Source organism: Electrophorus electricus, chromosome 4 (assembly GCF_013358815.1).
Source record: "Electrophorus electricus isolate fEleEle1 chromosome 4, fEleEle1.pri, whole genome shotgun sequence".
Lineage (NCBI taxonomy): Eukaryota > Metazoa > Chordata > Actinopteri > Gymnotiformes > Gymnotidae > Electrophorus > Electrophorus electricus.
The window spans coordinates 15,259,739-15,278,159 of record NC_049538.1 but is presented as its reverse complement, the minus strand read 5'-3'; the positions used below and the strand labels follow the sequence as shown (position 1 = coordinate 15,278,159).

The following is an 18,421-nucleotide window of genomic DNA, read 5'->3' as shown; positions in this document are numbered from 1 at the left end:
GTAGTGGGTCTATATTTATAAAAGTGGTGTGTGTTAGGAGGGGTGCTGGGGTTTAGAGGGTTTCCAGGTTTGTATTTATGTGATGGGAGGGAGAGAAAGAGAGAATGAGTGTGATTGGGTATAGAGGGTCTATGTGTATAAGTGTGATAAGGGGAGTGGTTGTATAAGCGTGTAGTGTGTGCATGGTACTGGGTTGTAGAGTCTCTGTGTTCATGTGAGTGTGTGTCTGTGTGTGTCTATGTGTTGGGGTCTAGAAGAGGGCAGAGCATCACATGTTCCCTCATGATCATAAGGGTGAAAACCCCAACACACACACACAGACACACACACAGACACACACACACACACACACTACACTAACACGCATGCATGTACACACTACACACTAACACATGTCCTGTATAACTTCAAATCCCAACAACTTCACCATAACCACAAAAACAACCACAACCTCTAAACCCAACATAACCACCATAACCTCTAACCCCATAATAAACACCATAACCACCATAACCTCTAACCCCCAAATAACGCCACCATAACTTCTAATCCCATGATAACTCCATCATCAAGTCCACTGTAACTTCCCACTCCACTACAACCACTATAACATTCAATGCCAGTGTAATCTATAACTCCACCATAACTCCAGTATTTAAACACAAAAATGCAAACATATCTGGAACTTTTCTAACAGTCTATCAAAGATTTAAAGTGAGTTAATTTCAAAATCTGTGCAACTCCCATATAGGAGAATATTTATCTTACAGTATAATGACATAATGACTCACTCACTCACCCTCAGTCTCTCTGTGTGTGTGTGTGTGTGTGTGTGGCAAAATAGCAGTACAACAAAACAGAGAAACTACAAGGCAAAAATTTGCTGTCTACACTGATGTCACTTCTCTTCAGGAAGAGCAGCAACTGCACGTGCTCAGTTGATTTTGTCTTCCTGTATCTGTTTTTTTCTCTGGTCCTCTCAAACATAAATCAGAAATGTGGTGCCAAATCCTGTGAGCTCAGCTCACTTCTACAGCTCACTAAGAGAAGATTTTAGGAACATATAGTTTATTCCACAAAAATAGTTTATTCTACTGCATGAACAGCATTATAAAAGTCTGTATCAACTGTAGCCATGACAACAAAGGTTTACAAGAGAGCATGGCAAGACCCGTTTCCCATGAGAAAGACACACACACAGGCTGGCAGGTTTGCAGAGCATGAGATACACACACACACACACACACACACACACACACACACACACACACACACACACACACACACACACACGCTGGCAAGTTTGTAGAGCATGATAAGCACACGCAGACACATGCCACAGATAACTACCCCCACACACACCAGCAGGCAGGTTTGTAGAGCATGAGACACACACAGACATACACCATACACCCACATGCATGGACACATTGTCTATAAGTCTTCTAGCTTATGAGAAACACAAACACACACACACACACACACACACACACACACACCGAGCTTGGCAGATCTGTAGACCATGAGAAAAACACAATATGCATCTACTTGTGTTGGACGGAAGCACATACAAACACACTTAATCTGCTTTTTTAACATACATATATCAGAGAGGGAGTTTGTGACAGATCCAGTCTAACACTAGTTACCATAAAACACATCTAAATATTATAAAAGAAACATACAACACCCAATAACAATCTGCTTGGCCATGATTTAATTGAATATGTTGACTTATGCAGTAATAATGAACTGCAGTAATAATGAACTACAACCAAATGCACAGTGCACACTGTTTTCTGCATGATGCTGCTGTCATGACTTAAATGTGAAAAGCAAGTTATAGAAACTACTTTTACTTCTTAGACAAAAAAAAAACATCATGCCATGCCTGTTATTTACATTTACATTTCTTTAAATACCTTTTCTTTAAATACCTTTAAAATACCTTTTCTACAGATGCAACAACCCACCCACAGATTCACTAACAGATCCATCCACAGCTCCACCCCCAAATTCCCTCAGAGAGTTACTCAGTGATCCACCCACAGATTCAGTCAGTGATCCACCCAGATTCACTCAGTGATCCACCCAATTTGCCTCAGAGAGTTAGTCAGTGATCCACCCACAGATTCGCAACACTACAGATCACTATTCCAGAACTCCTGTTTATTCAGCCCTTTAAGAAGGGCACTCATGCATTCATACTCTCCTTTGACAGCAGCAGATTGTGTTGTGACCCCTGATGTCTTAGACCTGATGTCTTTTTGAGAGTGGCAGCACGAGCATGTCTACCTCTAGTCCAAACATTAACTCTGGTCCTAACCCTAACCCGAGACATAAGAGTTAGAGTCAGGACTAAATGTAGGGCTAGATTAGTGTTTACACTCGGGTTTTGCCCTAGCTAAGAGCAAAGCTATTGTTGTATTTGGATACTATCCACTATATACAAAACCCCCTTTTTGTTGAAAATATTTGTATTATTTAAGCTATTGTGCTTTATTATGACCCTTAGTATATTACAGTGTTTATGACACTGTAACTTTGGCAGAATCTTAAGCCAAGAGACATTTTGTTTGTTTTGTTTGTTTCAAATTAATTATCATCATTACTTTGTGCAATTAAATATAAGTATTCCCATATGTAACTGTAGGAGTGCTTCCTGCTCCCTGTCTGTATGTCAGAGTAGCACGAGACGAAGAACACACACACTCGCACGCACTACAGGGTCCCTTCTACAAAACACAGAGCTGGACCTGCTGACAAAATGAACTGATTTACAGAACTGAGAAATGTGTTTTTGTTCCCCAAATACTTTGAGGCTTAAATTTGCAAAACATCTTATAACACTTAAGACTTGCATGCGCAAGAAGCTTTCTAATGCTGAAGACTAAAAGAAAGTGAGAATACAAGAGAAGGAGGGAAAGAAAGAAATAGAGAGAGAGATAGAGAGAGAGAGACAGAGAGAGAGAGAGACACACAGACAGTGTCTGACAGTGAAGCCAGTGGACAGGGGTTTGGGGGGGTACAGGAACGTGAGCCAAGGCTAGATAAACCACAGTCTGTTTGGGGGAGGCCACAGTCTGTCCCTTAGATCAGCACACACACTTACACACACACACTCGGAGAGCGAGCGAGAACGAGAGAGAGGAATGTTCCTGCAGACCGAGAAACCCATCGTCAGACCTTGTACTTGAGCCTTATCACAGACAGGGCTGCCCAGATGGTGTCACACCCTTGACTCAGGCTCAGCACTGTAAACACGCGTACTCTCACACACGCTCACATATTCACACAACTCACACACACATGCACACAAATTCACACAACTCACACACACATGCAAACACACACAGCTGAAACAAATAGAAATACACAGCCTGCTCACCCACACATAGAAAGAGACACGATCACACATTTTTTTTTCATTACAGGCCTATTTCAATGAGCAATGCTTCCCTTTGGTTTATTTTTGTATTTGCATAGGATGCAACTTTATAAAAACAAACATATCTGTGTGCATCTGACAATTTTTTTCCAGGCCACTTGTAATTTGATGCCATTGCTGATGGCTAGTGTGGTTAATTTCATTTGGCCACATTTCCCTGAAGGCAGCTATGGAGCAGCATAGTCAGTCTAAACTCAGCAAAGTTGCTGGAGGTTAGTTGTCACCAAGACCCTCCCACCTCCTTCTGACTGGATCATCAGCAGCAGCATCAACAGCCAATCAAGACACTGAATGCAGGAACATTATACCCATCAACTAAACAGTGACAGTAAATGGCTTTATAACACCCAGCAAATAAGCAGGGTGACTGTGTGTGTGTGTGTGTGTGTGTGTGTGTGTGTGTGTCGGGGGAGGCGAGAAACATGGTGAAGGGACTGTGTGTGATTGTGTGTGAGCATGGGGGTTGGGGGGCTAACACAGTAAAACAGGTAGTTGAGACAGCTACAGCTACACTGTGGAATATGTACATAAGAGGCTGTGATTCAGTGTGTGTATATATGTGTGTATGTGTGTGCGCACATGAGTGTGTGTTAGCAAAGCAGTAGGGTGTGTGTGTTCTGTGGCCTTCAGATAACGCGTGTCCTTCTCTGTAAAAATGGTTTCAGTCTTATCCCATAGGGCCTGGACATGGATAATGTGTCTAGACTCTCATGTCTCCTCCCTTCATGGTGTCCTTAGGAAACACACACACACACACACACACACACACACACACACACACACACACACACACACACACACACACACACACACACACACACACACACTCTCACAGCTCTGAACATGCTCTTAAAAGCCTGATGTTAAAAATATATTACCTTAGCAATGTGTTAATTACATATAAAAATAATATTACAACACAAACATAATAATACAATGATTAGACTCTATTATATTATAATATAACGTAACATTTTGTTATAGTAATTTATATTATTATTAATATTGTTGTTATAATACATAATCTAATTTCTATCAGAATACTGACCTTTGCAATACTAATGTAAATTTGTGTGTATTCTGTGACTATCCTGATCAAGCTCACATCCTCTGGACCATGGTTTTGTGTATCTTTTATCTGGCACTATACACAGTATTCACATAAATCATGTAAGTCAAAATAACCTCTACAATTATATCAAAGGTTTACCAATGTGTTTTAATTGTAAGGTATTTTAATGCAAATTGTAATGCATAGCAGTAGTCACAGAGTATTTTGTCCATATTGTGCACTCCTAGTTTGCACTACCATCTGATTACCAAACATAACCACATAGTGAAGTCATGTGATACCAACAGAAAAACCATTAAAGTGACAGCACTAAAACTGTTATACTAAAATTGATTTGTATAAATTGACCAATCAAAAGGCACACAGAGACTGAGATCCTGAGGCTAAAAACAACCATTTACAGCATGTGACAGACATCCAGAGTGACTACATATCTATCAGTATGACACTGGCCCTACACTCTGAGAACTGAAGCACACCATCAGCTTTACCAGGTGGTTAAGGTACTGGACTAGTAATTAGAAGGTTGCCAGTACAAGCCCCACCACTGCCAAGTTACCACTGTGGCCCACGGAGCAAGGCCCTTAGCCCTCAGTTGCTCAAGTTGCACTCAGTCATAATTGTAAGTCACTTTGGATAAAAGCGTCAGATAAACGCCATAAATGCAATGAAACATTTAAACAAATTTAATAACATGCTGAGAGACTTGAACTATAATTCAGGGAAATTTTTAACATTAGGCTTCCTCTACATCAATACATTTCTTATTTGGTTATAAAAAAAATGTCTAACATTTTAAATTAAATTATTGATTTTCCACATGAATAGCATGTGGTTCACAAGGGACACTGTTTTGATGCCTGTATTTGATGATCCTTTTACAATCCTGAACTTCATGAGACTCCTGTGGAGGGTAATGAGTCTCCAATGCACTTACGAACCTTTATATTTCCCAAACATGTCTGCTCTGCTGCAACACAATGCTCCCAGCTCATCCAAACAGGTGTAAAGTAAAGCTTGGAACTTGATGACATCATAGCAGAGATGGAAGTAAGTCTCACATATGCAAGTCAGAATTAAGTGTCAATTCATTGCCTTCGAGTTACCAATCAAGTCTCACATAACTCACATAGTGTTCTCATAAGACTCTTATAATGCAGCACAGAGTTAAGACAAGAAAAGGTGGTGCCCAAGCAAGTCACTCTAAAAAAAACACAAAAAAACAGTTGGGTCACCATGCAGAATTGATTGTTAAGAAAAACACAGACAGCAAAACCATAAATCAAAAATATACAACTCAAGCTACTGGGCATGATTCCAACAACTCATTTTTTCACTAGTCTCAAATTCCAGACAAAACAATATTTTCTGAATTTATTGTCTGTATTTATAGAGCTGTGGCTGTGGTGCTTCTTGGAGGATGTCAGTAATTATTTCGCATCTAGGATGTGATTACAAAAGAAACAGGCAGAAATTGAAACAGCGATTCATATGAATTTAGAAAATGGCTCTCCAGAGCTAGATAGCCATAACACCACCATAGTATGAGCAATGAATAATAGACCAAAACTTTACTACAAACATTTCAAATACGATCCATCTGGAAACCAGTAGCCTTAAACAAAAACATTTAAGCCCCTTTTATTGTATCAGTCCAATTAATCTCAGTTACCTCAGTTATTAGGATAGACATGCTACATAACTTTCAGTTGATGGCAAAGTAAATTAGAGCCATCTATCCAACCAGGTGCCACTATTTCCAAAAATAAAAGTCTCTGAGTACCCACCTGTGGACACTATCTCTGCCATTGTTTTGGGGATTTTGAATAATAGAAAACCATTTATAAGTAATAATGAATAGTTCTCATATTAATTAACACCATTTAAATAAAGAATAAAAACTCGTGAAAAATCCAGTGCATGTATTTGCATCTCACAATAATGTAAAATGTTCTCATCTGATATTTTGAAAGAAAATCACTGCCTGTTTCTTTAAGTACAAAATAAACATAAAAAAATTTGGTTTATGTTGACAACATGAACTCACTGTAACTTATCTGTGCTGCTAGATGTGATGCCACTAGCTACGTATATTAGCTACTTAGCCTGTCAGTATAGTTATCAATATTGTCTTTAAATCTTTTGAACTGAGAGGTGAAATTGGAAGTTGGCAGGACTGACTATTGATTTTTGTGTTCATGAATGCATCAACTAACTGGTAACATTAATGAAATTAACTTGAATGAAAGTAGGAGGAGTTTTCACAAGAAGACCCAATATGCTTTTATTTTTTTTGTATCATTTCCATAAGCAACTCAAATCACACGATGAGTGCTTACCACCATGTTGTAATGAATAACTGAGAAAAGCATGTTTTTATATATTACACCCCCTCAAGAACAAGGCTGCATGCAGTTCACAGTTTAGACACTAGAACTGCTTCAGTATGGATAGTATAGTTCCTCTCACCCCATCAGAGTAATGCCAGGTGTCACACATACATAAGCAGGCAGTGAATGCTTACCACCTAGTGCGTTCAGTTGAATGATGAAACGTTACAAAGATGTACTGTCTTTATAGGTGTCAGAGAAAGTGCAGGACAGCCCTTCTCATGTCAATAGTAAAGACCAAGAGGTGGGAATTTGCAATGATTAATCTGGGAGAAAATTTGATTAAAATGTTGTATGTATACAGAAGAAGAAAAAGAAGCAAATGGCCCTGACAGGGCTGTGTGGAACACAGATACTAAATCAATTGTTTTTACAATATACTTTTAAATTCAACTTCCCACAAATGTATGTAGACATTTTTATATAGCTTTAAAGAACTGCTACATAGAATATTCCTTGTGCACATCCGCAAAAATGTTAATATATTTAGAGTAACTGTAATGTATCTTTGTTTTTGGAGGCACAATTAGTGTGATACAGAATCCTGTTGTACAACAAGCAGCCATCCGTCAAACAATTCCAGGCAGTGTGCATCACTACAACTTTGATTGTTCCTAGAATCCTGGATTTCAACCTGCACATCTAAACACACACACACACACACACACACACACACACACACACACTCTCACCTTGATCTGTTACTTGTTATTTGCTGTGTGCTATAAAGCCATGTTACTGCCATTGGTCAGTTGGTGGACATAACAGTCGAGCTTTCACTGTTTTGATTGGCTGTTGATGCTGAAGCTGGTCCAGGCAGAAACAGATGGGAGGGCCTGCCCATATGCACACACCTTACGAATATACACCAAGATGGTTTGTGCTGTACACACACATACACACAAACACACACACACACACACACACACACACAAACACAAGCTGTATGCACTTACACAACACACACAAACTGTACTGACATGAAACATGCTAATATTGAGTACACACACAACTTGGACACACCAGTGAGTTTTAATGTAAAGATGAATTTGTGCATCAATGATCTACAATGTCATTTAAGGGAAAGCTGAGTAGAAGCTTGAAATTTCTTATACAAGACATCTGCAGCTTCCTAACCAGTACATCCAACTTCACAGTGACCCTGCCAGGTAACATACTTGCGCTGTGTTCATGTGTTTTATGCACACTGAACTACAGCAGCCAACACACTCACCCACCACACACACACACACACACACACACACACCTGGACTGATGAGGTGGGCATGAGGCCTCAGTCAGACCAATCCATGAGCCACCTGCCAGTAGCAGTAGACAACAGGTACAGGTTCAGAATACAGATAGTGCTGAGTTTGAAAGGTCTGAAGTGTCCAGCTGGACAGAGGAACTCACTATAATGGAACCCTCTGTCAGAGATAAGTGATCTGCTCATCTTACTGCAGGTGACATTAGGGCTTCACCATCAGGAATTCTGAACTGAAAATTACTGGCTCACTTCATCTCATTAATTCATGCTGAACAAAAACTGATTCATATAGACCATGGGGACCTTGGTAAGAATTTCTCTCTCTCACACACACACACAGTGTTGGACGACTCACCTTGTAAGTGGAGGGTTTGATCGGTAAGCCCGGCTGCGGGCAGTGCAGCGTGGTGTTGGTCTGTTGGGGGGAATGGGAATCCTCGGAGTCTTTTCCGCTATGATAGACCACCCTATCCGATATATGAATGCTTGAAGCACAGCCCATGCTTCTAAGCCACTTTAGGTGCGTTATTTCTGCTTAAGTCCTAAAACAGGCTATATATTATTCGCTTCCCTCTTGATATCTTCTTTTCTCTTCTTATAAAACGTTCTCTACCGTTTCCCTCTTTGAAACTATGAATGATATATCTTCCTTCCCCCCCCACCCCCCAAACCAGGAAACTGATTTCCTTTCACCCTGTTACATGAAGTAAATTACATATATCTCTTGAAAGCGACGTTGTATCCTCACCAGCATGAATCCCGTTAGACTTCAGTTCGATTGCTCAATTCCATAGGCGAATTTAGCTCGTGCTGTCACTCCTTTCCTCTTCGTACCATATCATTATTCACTCCAATTTAACTTTGCTCTTTTTTAAATATAGTCCAGGTCGATTCACGCGATAGTTTGATCCATTTTCTGCCTTCCCAGTGTTGCCTTCCACACCCTTAAACATTTAATTCAGCAGCGTGTCCTCTTCTCGTCTCCCAATCCGGTTACCCACTTCAAATCAAGGCATTAGGAACAAACCGGTTCTCACGACAGTTCTCACCACTTCACAACCTTTCATCAACAGGCTAAAATATTCCCAAAGCATACTGCTCCAGTTGCGCTGTGGTCTACACACTTCACCGTGCAATCAATTCGTTTAATCCAATCAGGCATTCCATTTATACACCAGAAAAAAACAATTACAAAAACTATAAATCGTTGCGTGTAATATTCATTCAAATATACACTTCCAAGGTGGAAATGAAAACCCTCAATTAGAAAGGCGTGTAGTGTAGAACAGGCAGCAGTGAATCAAGGCCCTACGATTTTTCCTCTTTTAGAAGCAAAAAAAAAGATGTAGAGGCTGTCAAATTATCTGTGGTACCACCTCTGGATCCTGCAATCGCACAAAAACATACCGATCTGCGCGGTTAAGTTTCGTGATTCGAAACGAAAGACGTATATTTATCGTATTAAAACATAAATACAGAAATTAGCTTAATAATGGTGTTTTGTTAGTCTTTCCCTGCCTTTCCAGCGTTTGCCCTTCCAATTCTTCGGCACTGCTTGACAGCAGCAGATCCAATAAAAGCACCCGCAAGGATTGACCTACAGCCTTTACTGACGTTAATGCAAATGAACTCGAGTCAGCCAATCAGCAACGGCTTGCGCACAGCTGGGTGGATCCGGCGTGAGGAGGGAACTTTGAAATAGGGACGTACAATAAGGAAAAGCTTTAGAGAAAGAAACGATTTAATACGTAGAAATGGTTGAATATTTCTGCGCAATCTCAGTGCCCCCTCGTGTTTGCCCAGGTGTAACGGTGCTCTTTTCAAGGAAAGATATACATTTTAAAATATGTAACAAGCTAGTCGGTTAGGCCCTTAAGTGTAGGACCTTTGAATTGTAAATACTTTAAACATACATTGAACTAATAGCTAAAGCAGTGATGTATATTGTTAGACAGTTAAAACATTACCGCGCAGTGATTTTATGTTATACATCTAAAACAAAAGGCAAATAAATTTAGGTTGTGTTCTAAATAAAAGACAAATGTACCTATCTTTGTATAAGCCAAAAATTTACATCATTGTTCAGTAATTATCAGGTTTTAAGTGCTTATGGACTGGTAGTTTGGGTGTCAATCTAGAATCTGAATATGGCAAATTCTTAAGACAGTAACAACACATTGGCTTCTTGCTGTTTAGAATCCTGCATACCCTTTCATACAAGGACATAATCCAGAAACCAAAAGATAGCCCACCTGATCATATAACTCAGCCATGGTGGGTTTGGGGGCAGTGATTCACTTGGCTTATCTGCTGAATTATTCCTTAACGAGGGGTCTGTACGCTCTGTACTCAAAGAACCGTGCTCTCTATGTCATCGGTGGTTCCTCACCACTAACCAGATCTCTCAGCATGGCCTCATATATATACATTTACAGCATTTAACGGACACGCTTATACAGAGCAACTTATAAAAGTGCTTTGTCATCTGCTCAAAGAATGCATCCTAGCCAGTACAAATAGATTAGAGTTCAAATTCATGCCTGTGACACATACACCTCTAAGAGCTTTCTCAACAATGCTTCCTTGTTCATACATATCCATACATACACATATATTTTTATTTAAATATTTATATTTGTTTAAAACACACTAAAGATAAACAGATTTGTGTTAGCCTTCCTCGGGCTCAGTAATCAATACTTTGTGAGCCACCTGTGGCTGTAAGCTTTTGGTTGGCAGAATGCTCTCAACCCTGGAGTGACAAAAACTCCAGCAACACTGCTCTGTTAGTGTTATGTTGAAAATGGCCTGCCAAATAAGACCCAGCCAATAATATAACAGAGGTCCTGTGGTGAGACACAAGGTAGAGTGGCAGATGGGATACTCTATATAACTGCAGACCTTTAAAAGTCACGTTACATTTACGGCATTTAGCAGACGGTCTTATCCAGAGTGACTGACAAAAGTGATTTGTCATTTACTCATTGAATACATCCTAGCCAGTAGAGTAGGTTAGAGTCCAACATACCAATGATCTAGAATACTGCAGAAATACAGGCATCAATGCTGATGCCTAGAAGTACAAAATGCATAAGGTCTATCTTAGACAATGATAAGTGCAATAAACAATAATTACTAGAGTTTGTTAGACAACATCAGTGTAAAAAGCAATACCCTACAATAAGTACTGGTTTAGTTAGACAATATAGGAGCAGGGTCCGTGGTCATTTAAATATTCCATGAATAGATGGGTCTGCGTTTGAAGACTGCAAGGGAATGAACCGAAATTCATTCCACCATCTGGGAGCCAAGACAGAGAATAGTCTCCATGCTTGTCTTCCATAAGACTTAAAATGCACCTCTAGCATTGGTAGAAATATCAATAATTATGTCAGTATGATGCAAAAAGACCCTGGATTCCTCAGGGCATATTACTTTTGCCTCTTCTCAGTGGTCCAGTTCTGATGCTCCAGGAAACACTGTAAACACACTTTCTTGTTCTTGGCTTATGGCACCCAACATGGTCATCACCTGAGACAAAATCTTATGGCTATTGCATTTTGAGGCATGTAACACACCATTGTTGAATTTGGTTGTCACCTGCTTGGTTGTAACCCTTCTGTTTCTCACCATTCTCCTTTGATCATTTTTGACCCAAAGTGTTTTAATTCAAATAGTTATAGGTAGTTTTTTCTCCATTCTCAATGAACTCCTGAAAGGCATGGTTGTCTGGAAGATTATAGAACTGGAACACCTACAGCCAATTAATATGCCACAGGACTAAGGTCATTTTACTCATTCCAATGCTAATATGAAACACTGGTCTTTCTGATTTATACCACACATGTGATGTATGATTTATTGGGATGCACAGTGTGTGCAAAGGTGAGGGGTGTGTCGAATAAATTGGTAAATGTGTGTGTGTGTGTGTGTGTGTGTGTGTGTGTGTGTGTGTGTGTGTGTGTGTGTGTGTGCGGGTAGAACAGCCATATGATAAGTTTTAAACTGTTGCCCTAAGTTGTCCTAAAAGGGCGTCGCTTACACATATGGCCCCTAGAGGGCAGCAGAGGCTAATACTATAGTTAATTATCTGACGAAACAAAACAAAACAAAACAAAAGAAAACAAAAAATTAATTAATAAGAACTTGGGCTTCATTAAAGTCCCAGGTCTGCTGTGAAATGTACTGCATTTTGCATTCTATTTCTGCATGTTAAGTATTCGTTAATGTGTCATATACAATTTACTGATTCTAAAACCAACGTTTTTTAATATTCTTCTACATTTATTTTTATTGCATTTTAGACTTTTTTAAAGTGCTATATAAAGAAGAAAAATGCATGGGGGAGGGGATGGGGCATGGGGTGGTGGGGGGTGAACTGATATTTTAGCTTACACAAATAGAATTCAGTGACAATTTCTCCAGTCTTTCTTACCCCATAGTATGTTTGAATAATTTCACATAATGCACAGTGTTGAGCCTTCAGGTAATGATTTATTTGTTGGTTTGTTTAAATTTACTGGTTTTGACCTGGCACACATTTATATACTGATCATGCTACACAATCCAGTTAACCCAACACTCCTCAATCTGCAAACGCTTATGCACCTAAACTTATACAATTACATTTACACAGTACTCAAAGCAGATAAAATGTTTCAAGAATCCCAAAATACATTTGCATGCAAACCAAAAAGCAGTAAGGCAGTGCAGGGATGGCCACAGCGAGTCAGATCTGCTACTCAGAAAGACAATAGAGGCAAAGGAACCAGCTGCTGAAACCCAGCACTCTCCTTCACCTCAAACCTGGAATGAGCTTCATTGATGGGAAACAATGAAAATATATGCCAATAAAATGAAAATGTTATTTACCATATACATATATATTTACATTTTGATCCATGTTATAAAATATCTAAGAAATCTGTAATGACCCACTATAACAACTGGTCTTTTAAAAAAGTAAAAAATTCATAATAGAATCAACCATGAAATACACATGTACTTTTTTTTTTCAGTTGTAAAAAGGAAGTAGTAACTCTTTGTTTCCTGGCTATGTTTGTTTTCTTAGTGGTGCTGAAAGCAGATCCTTGCCTATTTCCCTGGGAGTTATGGGATGGCATAGTAGTCATTCCTACAATAGATGTGACTCAGTAGCCAGCCAGAAATGCAGTCGTTATTGAGATCAGTATCTCTGCTTTTACTGTTGCTGTCTCATTATATCAGCGGAAGCTTTGACATGCACACTATATTAAAATCAAAAATCATGCACTCACTGTGGGAGGACCATCAGAGAGCAGTTTTAATTATTATTAATTGATTAATTGACTGATAATCCTCATTGTTGTGTAAAGGCAAGCTCAATAAGAACTGCATGTTTCTGACAGGCTACTGGAAGTAAGACTGGAGGGAACCACGGCGCCGCACATCTGTGGTCCAGCAGTGGAACCCTCCTCCCAGGGAGTTGGCATGACGAATGTTCACCTTAATCGTCTTAATACCTGGCAGAAGCACATACACATACAGGAACACATGTTTCAGGGCGAATCTGCTCAAACCACTCACACACCACTCACACACCATCAAAAATATATGCTGTACAATGTGGATTTTACAGTACACGAAAAACATTATATTCCACAATTCTAGATTAGAACAAATAAAATCCATGACTGAATGCAAAAACAAATATATTTCACAATTGAAGATCAAAACAAATATAAGAAAATAAATATATTCTAAAATGTTATTATTGCTAAGTCAGGCTACTCACCAAGATTTTCAAACATTTTCTGAATGGTAGTCTCATTGGCATCCACCATAACACGTTTCTCATCCAGCATCAGGACGTTCATTGACAACCACTTGGAGGACATCCAGAGCGGATGGTCTAAGTCAGCCAAAACACAGTGTTACACATCACTACAAACAGTGTATCTTACACACCACTACAAACAATGTGTCTTACACATCACTGCAAACACTGTCGTACATATCTCTACAAACACTGTCTTACATATCACTATAAACACCGTATCTTACATATCGCTACAAACACTGACTCTTATACATCACTATAAAGAATGTCTTATGCATCCACTGCAAAACACTGTAGAAAATAGAAATTTTTAAAAATGCAAATCTGGGAATCATTCAAATTCACCATCTGGAATTAAAGGTGTTGGAGGTTGCACCACTCTCCAGCCAGCTTTCTTAAACATCTGAATCTACAAAAGAAAATGAGTAATTTTGTCTTAGTGAAATGGAGTGTCAGACCACCTGTAACACGCTTACACATAGAACATATATACTGATTATCTATCACAGATAATATTTACTGATGATATTTACTAGTGTGGTTTACATTTTAGATTAGTGGGTTCTAGTTGGAATGGTTTCCCAGAGTGCAGTAGCCGAATAGTTCCTTTTGGGGGCGGGCTTTTGCCTACCTGTCGGCATGGCCGGTCTGGGTTAGACAAGACCAAGCCTGGTCCAATGATGTTGAAGGTGGCGTCAATGTGCATGGGATTGGGGTCTTTGAAGGAGATAATGTGAACCTTATAGGTAGGAGCAAGGTGACGGCGCATCCACTCAATGCCCATGAAGTTCGTGACCTGTGAACACAGAATATCATATTCCTTCAGTCCTAATACTTTAAACAATTCATACATAAACACATACACTCAACACACATTTGAACACAGACACAAAGATACATTTGTATGTACACATAAGTATTTTGTCTGAATTTCCGAGGAAGTGTGCAATGTTTATCTATGGTGGTATAAACTCTTCATGGAATCTACACAACTGTACAAATAAATTGTACATCAATCTATGTCCCATTAATATATAATATATAATATATTGGATATATCAAGAAGTTTGTTACCTTTCCATAAGTGTTTTCAGTTGAAAACAGTTTACTTGTCATTGTGAAAAAATATGTTTTCTTGCTTTTTTTATTATCACATAGCCAGTTTTTGAGGTGCGTTTGTGTGTATTTTTAGGTATTGTCCTTGTACTGGTAACTAGGGATTTGTGTGGGATGTGCTTGAGATTGTGTGGGAATGTTTAGGTGAGTCTATGTGTAAGTTGTTTGTGTTTTGGTTATATATAGATGAGTATTCATTGGTTTAGATGGGTGTGTATATGTGTGTGCATGCGCATGTGTGTGTGTCTGTCTGTGTGTTTGTGTATGTGCATATGTTTAGGTCTGTGTGTGTGTGTGTGTGTGTGTGTGTATGTGTGTGTGCATGCATTGGTCACCTGGCTCCTCTGCACAAACAGGTCCCTTCCAGCTCTAATAAAATCAGCAGCATCAAAGCAGGGCTCATACTCTGTGGTGACAAACTTTCCCTCTGCAGCCAGCTTATGTCTGTCCTCAACTGAGTGAATTGGGTAATCCTACACACACACACACACACACACACACACACACACTGTAAGGGCAACAGGTCCCATTCTGTGCTTTCCACTGTGTTATCCTTCACTGTGCCTCAGCAGACTGCCACTAGAGGGAGAACTGATCAAATATAAGTTAAAATATTAAAATAATATAATAATATAACTTGCTCTCTGAGTTTATTGCCTAATATTCTATGTCTGATAAATTAGAGAAAGAGAGAGATTGAGAGAGAGTATTCATACATATATGTAAATGTGTGAATATGTGTATATGTGTATACATATACATATACATATATACATATACATATGTGTATATGTGTGAATATGTATGCATGTGTTGCATGAACATCTGTGAATGTGTACATGTGAGAAATAGTGTGTAAATGAAAAAGTGAAAAGGTTACTGAGAAAGAAAAAAATGCAAAACATGAGCGAGTGAGAAGGAAAGTAAGAATGAGATAGGGAGAGGGAACCCACCTGATCATATAACTGATCAGACATGGTGGGTTTGGGGGCAGTGGTCCACTTGGCACCCTTGCTGAAGTATTCCTTAATGAGTGGTCTGTAAGCTCTGTACTCAAAGAACCGTGCTCTCCACGCCATCGGTGCTTCAATGATCTCATTCCCCACCACCAGCAGGATGTCTCTTGGCATGGCTGCATACATGCCTATGAGACACACACACATACACACACATGCACCCACAGAGAAACATACATGCACCCATACACAAATACATACACTCCTCAATACATAGTGTTACACATTGGCATTTACAGGGGCTTGTGTTAAAAGCTGTGCATTTCACAAATTATTGTGTCACTTTTATTTTTTATTAATAAACAATACCACATTTATGGATGTCTTGTAAATATGTGTATTTCCTTATAGTTCTTTTACTTTTCATTTTTGCATACTGTAATAATCTTGGTCATCACCTGTGGATGTGAAGTCCGGAGTTTTATATTCAGCAGACCAGTCAATCGGTTCTGGTCTCCTCACAATAACGCCTTCATGACGCAGAATATTGCACATCTCCTCGATTTCAGTTATAGCTTTTGTCAGGTGATCTTTGGGGAAGGTCTGGCCACCATACTGCTGGTAGAATGGCCAGTACTTCTCATAAGTGTTTGCCTATTCAAATAAGCACACAGACACACTAGTTATTATTTAATCCTGGAGCCAAAGTGTAAAGTATATTTAAAGGGCACCACTTCACAATTAGAGTCCACTTCTAATGGTTCATGAATGTTTTAACATTAGTTATGTTTTAACATTTAGTTCATCTTATTCACCTTATTAAGTAGGTGAACCCACAATCATCCAAAGTCAGATCTTGCTTATTAATGGTTGCTCGCTTCATCTATGTGTTATAACTGCGTATTAATGAATTTTAAAGACGTCTGTTACCTAATCTGTAACCTAAATACATTAATTTTTAACTATTAGAAGGGTAGTCTCATTGGAACGTGGAATTTTTAAATAAACTGTCATAAACGCCGTACCTTGACCTCTACTGTAAACGGAGGGACATGAGCGTTCTCTGCTCGTCCGACAATAACCTCCTCCAGCGGGTCCCACTCGTTGTAGGAGCAGACGGGGCAGTCCTCGGAAACGGGCTCAGTAACGATTGGCTCCACGGCTCGAGGGTGCACCGCGGCAGCCGAGCTCGTGCTCTGGAATGCCTTTTTTGCCCACTGGGACACGGCGCGACCAATCTGCCACAAAGAGCGCAAAGCAAATTGAATACAGACGGGACACTATTTTGCAGTTCACGAAGTGAGCCATCCGGCTTCCAACGTGACAACATTTGAGAACACTGACAGACGAATGCTGAATGAATGAACAGATCACTAGAAAAATGTCTTGGCAATCCACAAAACACATTTTGTTTTTGGTGTGAAATTAAAATGGACTATAATTCTTGGAAAAGAAGAGCCATATTTGCAGCTGGAGCGATACCAGTGATGGCATACTTGGTACATCCAGAGAAACCGTGCAGCTGTCTCATGTAACTGTGCACTGTCAGTCTGAGACACTCGCTGACGATTACAATATCAGTTTTTAAAACTAGATGCCTTTTTTAATTTATGTTTTGGGTCTCTGTACTTCACCTGAAAGCTCGTGGCAGGACGGTTTCGCTTTTGTTGTTAAATTGTCGGTTTTGTTTTCGACGCTCACGGCGATACAACAATTTTAAAACTGTTTTTAATATCAAACATGTACTAACCATCGCCCCAATCAGATGGGCCGCTTCCGCGCCCCGGCTCCCTCCTCTCAGACACCTGACTCGAAGCATGTTCCTAGTGTGCGAAAGTCGCGGAGTTCTGCAGCATGCGCGGCACTGAGTCCAGAGAATTTAAGCCGCGTGTGTTGCGAACTTCCATTTATATAGTGCGCGAGACAAATTCTTCTGGCAACGTGACACATGAAAAAAAGGTCTTCGGGAAAGACGACGCCTGACAGCAGCACATTTTTATCACTCTATAGGTTGATCGACATGAGAGGGTTCACGCCTATTGCTTTCTACATAGAAAACAGTAAAAAAATAGTTCACTGATTTTAGTCGAAGACGCGCGTGTGTGTTATTAGTGGGGGGTTTTTAGCCAGGAGTAACCCATGTCCTCCTAGATTTATAATATTTGAATGTTAAATGCTATATACTTTATCAAGGTATCCAGGTTTAACTTAACTTAAATTTTGCGTTTCATGTATAAAATAAATGTTTTACCCTCAGGGGCTCATGCCTGGGTTAGGGTTATGGTACCCACTCTGAGACTATGGGGTTCTTCACGTGTGAATAATAAAAATGCCACTGTTGTGTGAACTGCTTA

General features: G+C 39.6%; 2 protein-coding genes across 2 annotated transcripts in view; both read right to left on the bottom strand.

Moving 5' to 3' along the window:
- The window catches only part of pde8a (phosphodiesterase 8A), a 45,027-nt gene extending 35,308 nt beyond the window's left edge, over window positions 1–9,719 (bottom strand). Inside the window, exon 1 of the mRNA XM_027009884.2 lies at window positions 8,533–9,719. Within this exon, the coding sequence (XP_026865685.2) occupies window positions 8,533–8,679 (147 nt within the window). The 5' untranslated portion in view covers window positions 8,680–9,719. The remainder of the gene's footprint in view (window positions 1–8,532) is intronic.
- Window positions 9,720–12,651: 2,932 nt separating this feature from the next.
- Window positions 12,652–17,935, bottom strand: gatm (glycine amidinotransferase (L-arginine:glycine amidinotransferase)). Its single transcript, XM_027009870.2, has 9 exons — window positions 17,818–17,935; window positions 17,093–17,305; window positions 16,526–16,721; window positions 16,065–16,255; window positions 15,447–15,584; window positions 14,627–14,791; window positions 14,341–14,404; window positions 13,951–14,067; window positions 12,652–13,678 (listed from the first exon to the last, which is right to left on the bottom strand). The coding sequence occupies exons 1-9, from the start codon at window positions 17,884–17,886 to the stop codon at window positions 13,566–13,568; spliced, it is 1,266 nt and encodes a 421-aa protein (XP_026865671.2). The 5' UTR covers window positions 17,887–17,935; the 3' UTR covers window positions 12,652–13,565.
- Between the last annotated feature and the right edge of the window lie 486 nt (window positions 17,936–18,421).

What these genes read in the sequence shown, in the direction of transcription:
- gatm (XM_027009870.2), bottom strand. Translation starts at nt 17,886, where the DNA reads ATGCTTCGAGTCAGGTGTCTGAGAGGAGGGAGCCGGGGCGCGGAAGCG. An exon ending in CCCATCTGATTGGGGCGATG is followed by an intron (nt 17,306 to 17,817) that starts GTTAGTACATGT and finishes TCTTTGTGGCAG; the next exon opens with ATTGGTCGCGCCGTGTCCCA. An exon ending in CGTTTACAGTAGAGGTCAAG is followed by an intron (nt 16,722 to 17,092) that starts GTACGGCGTTTA and finishes TTATTTGAATAG; the next exon opens with GCAAACACTTATGAGAAGTA.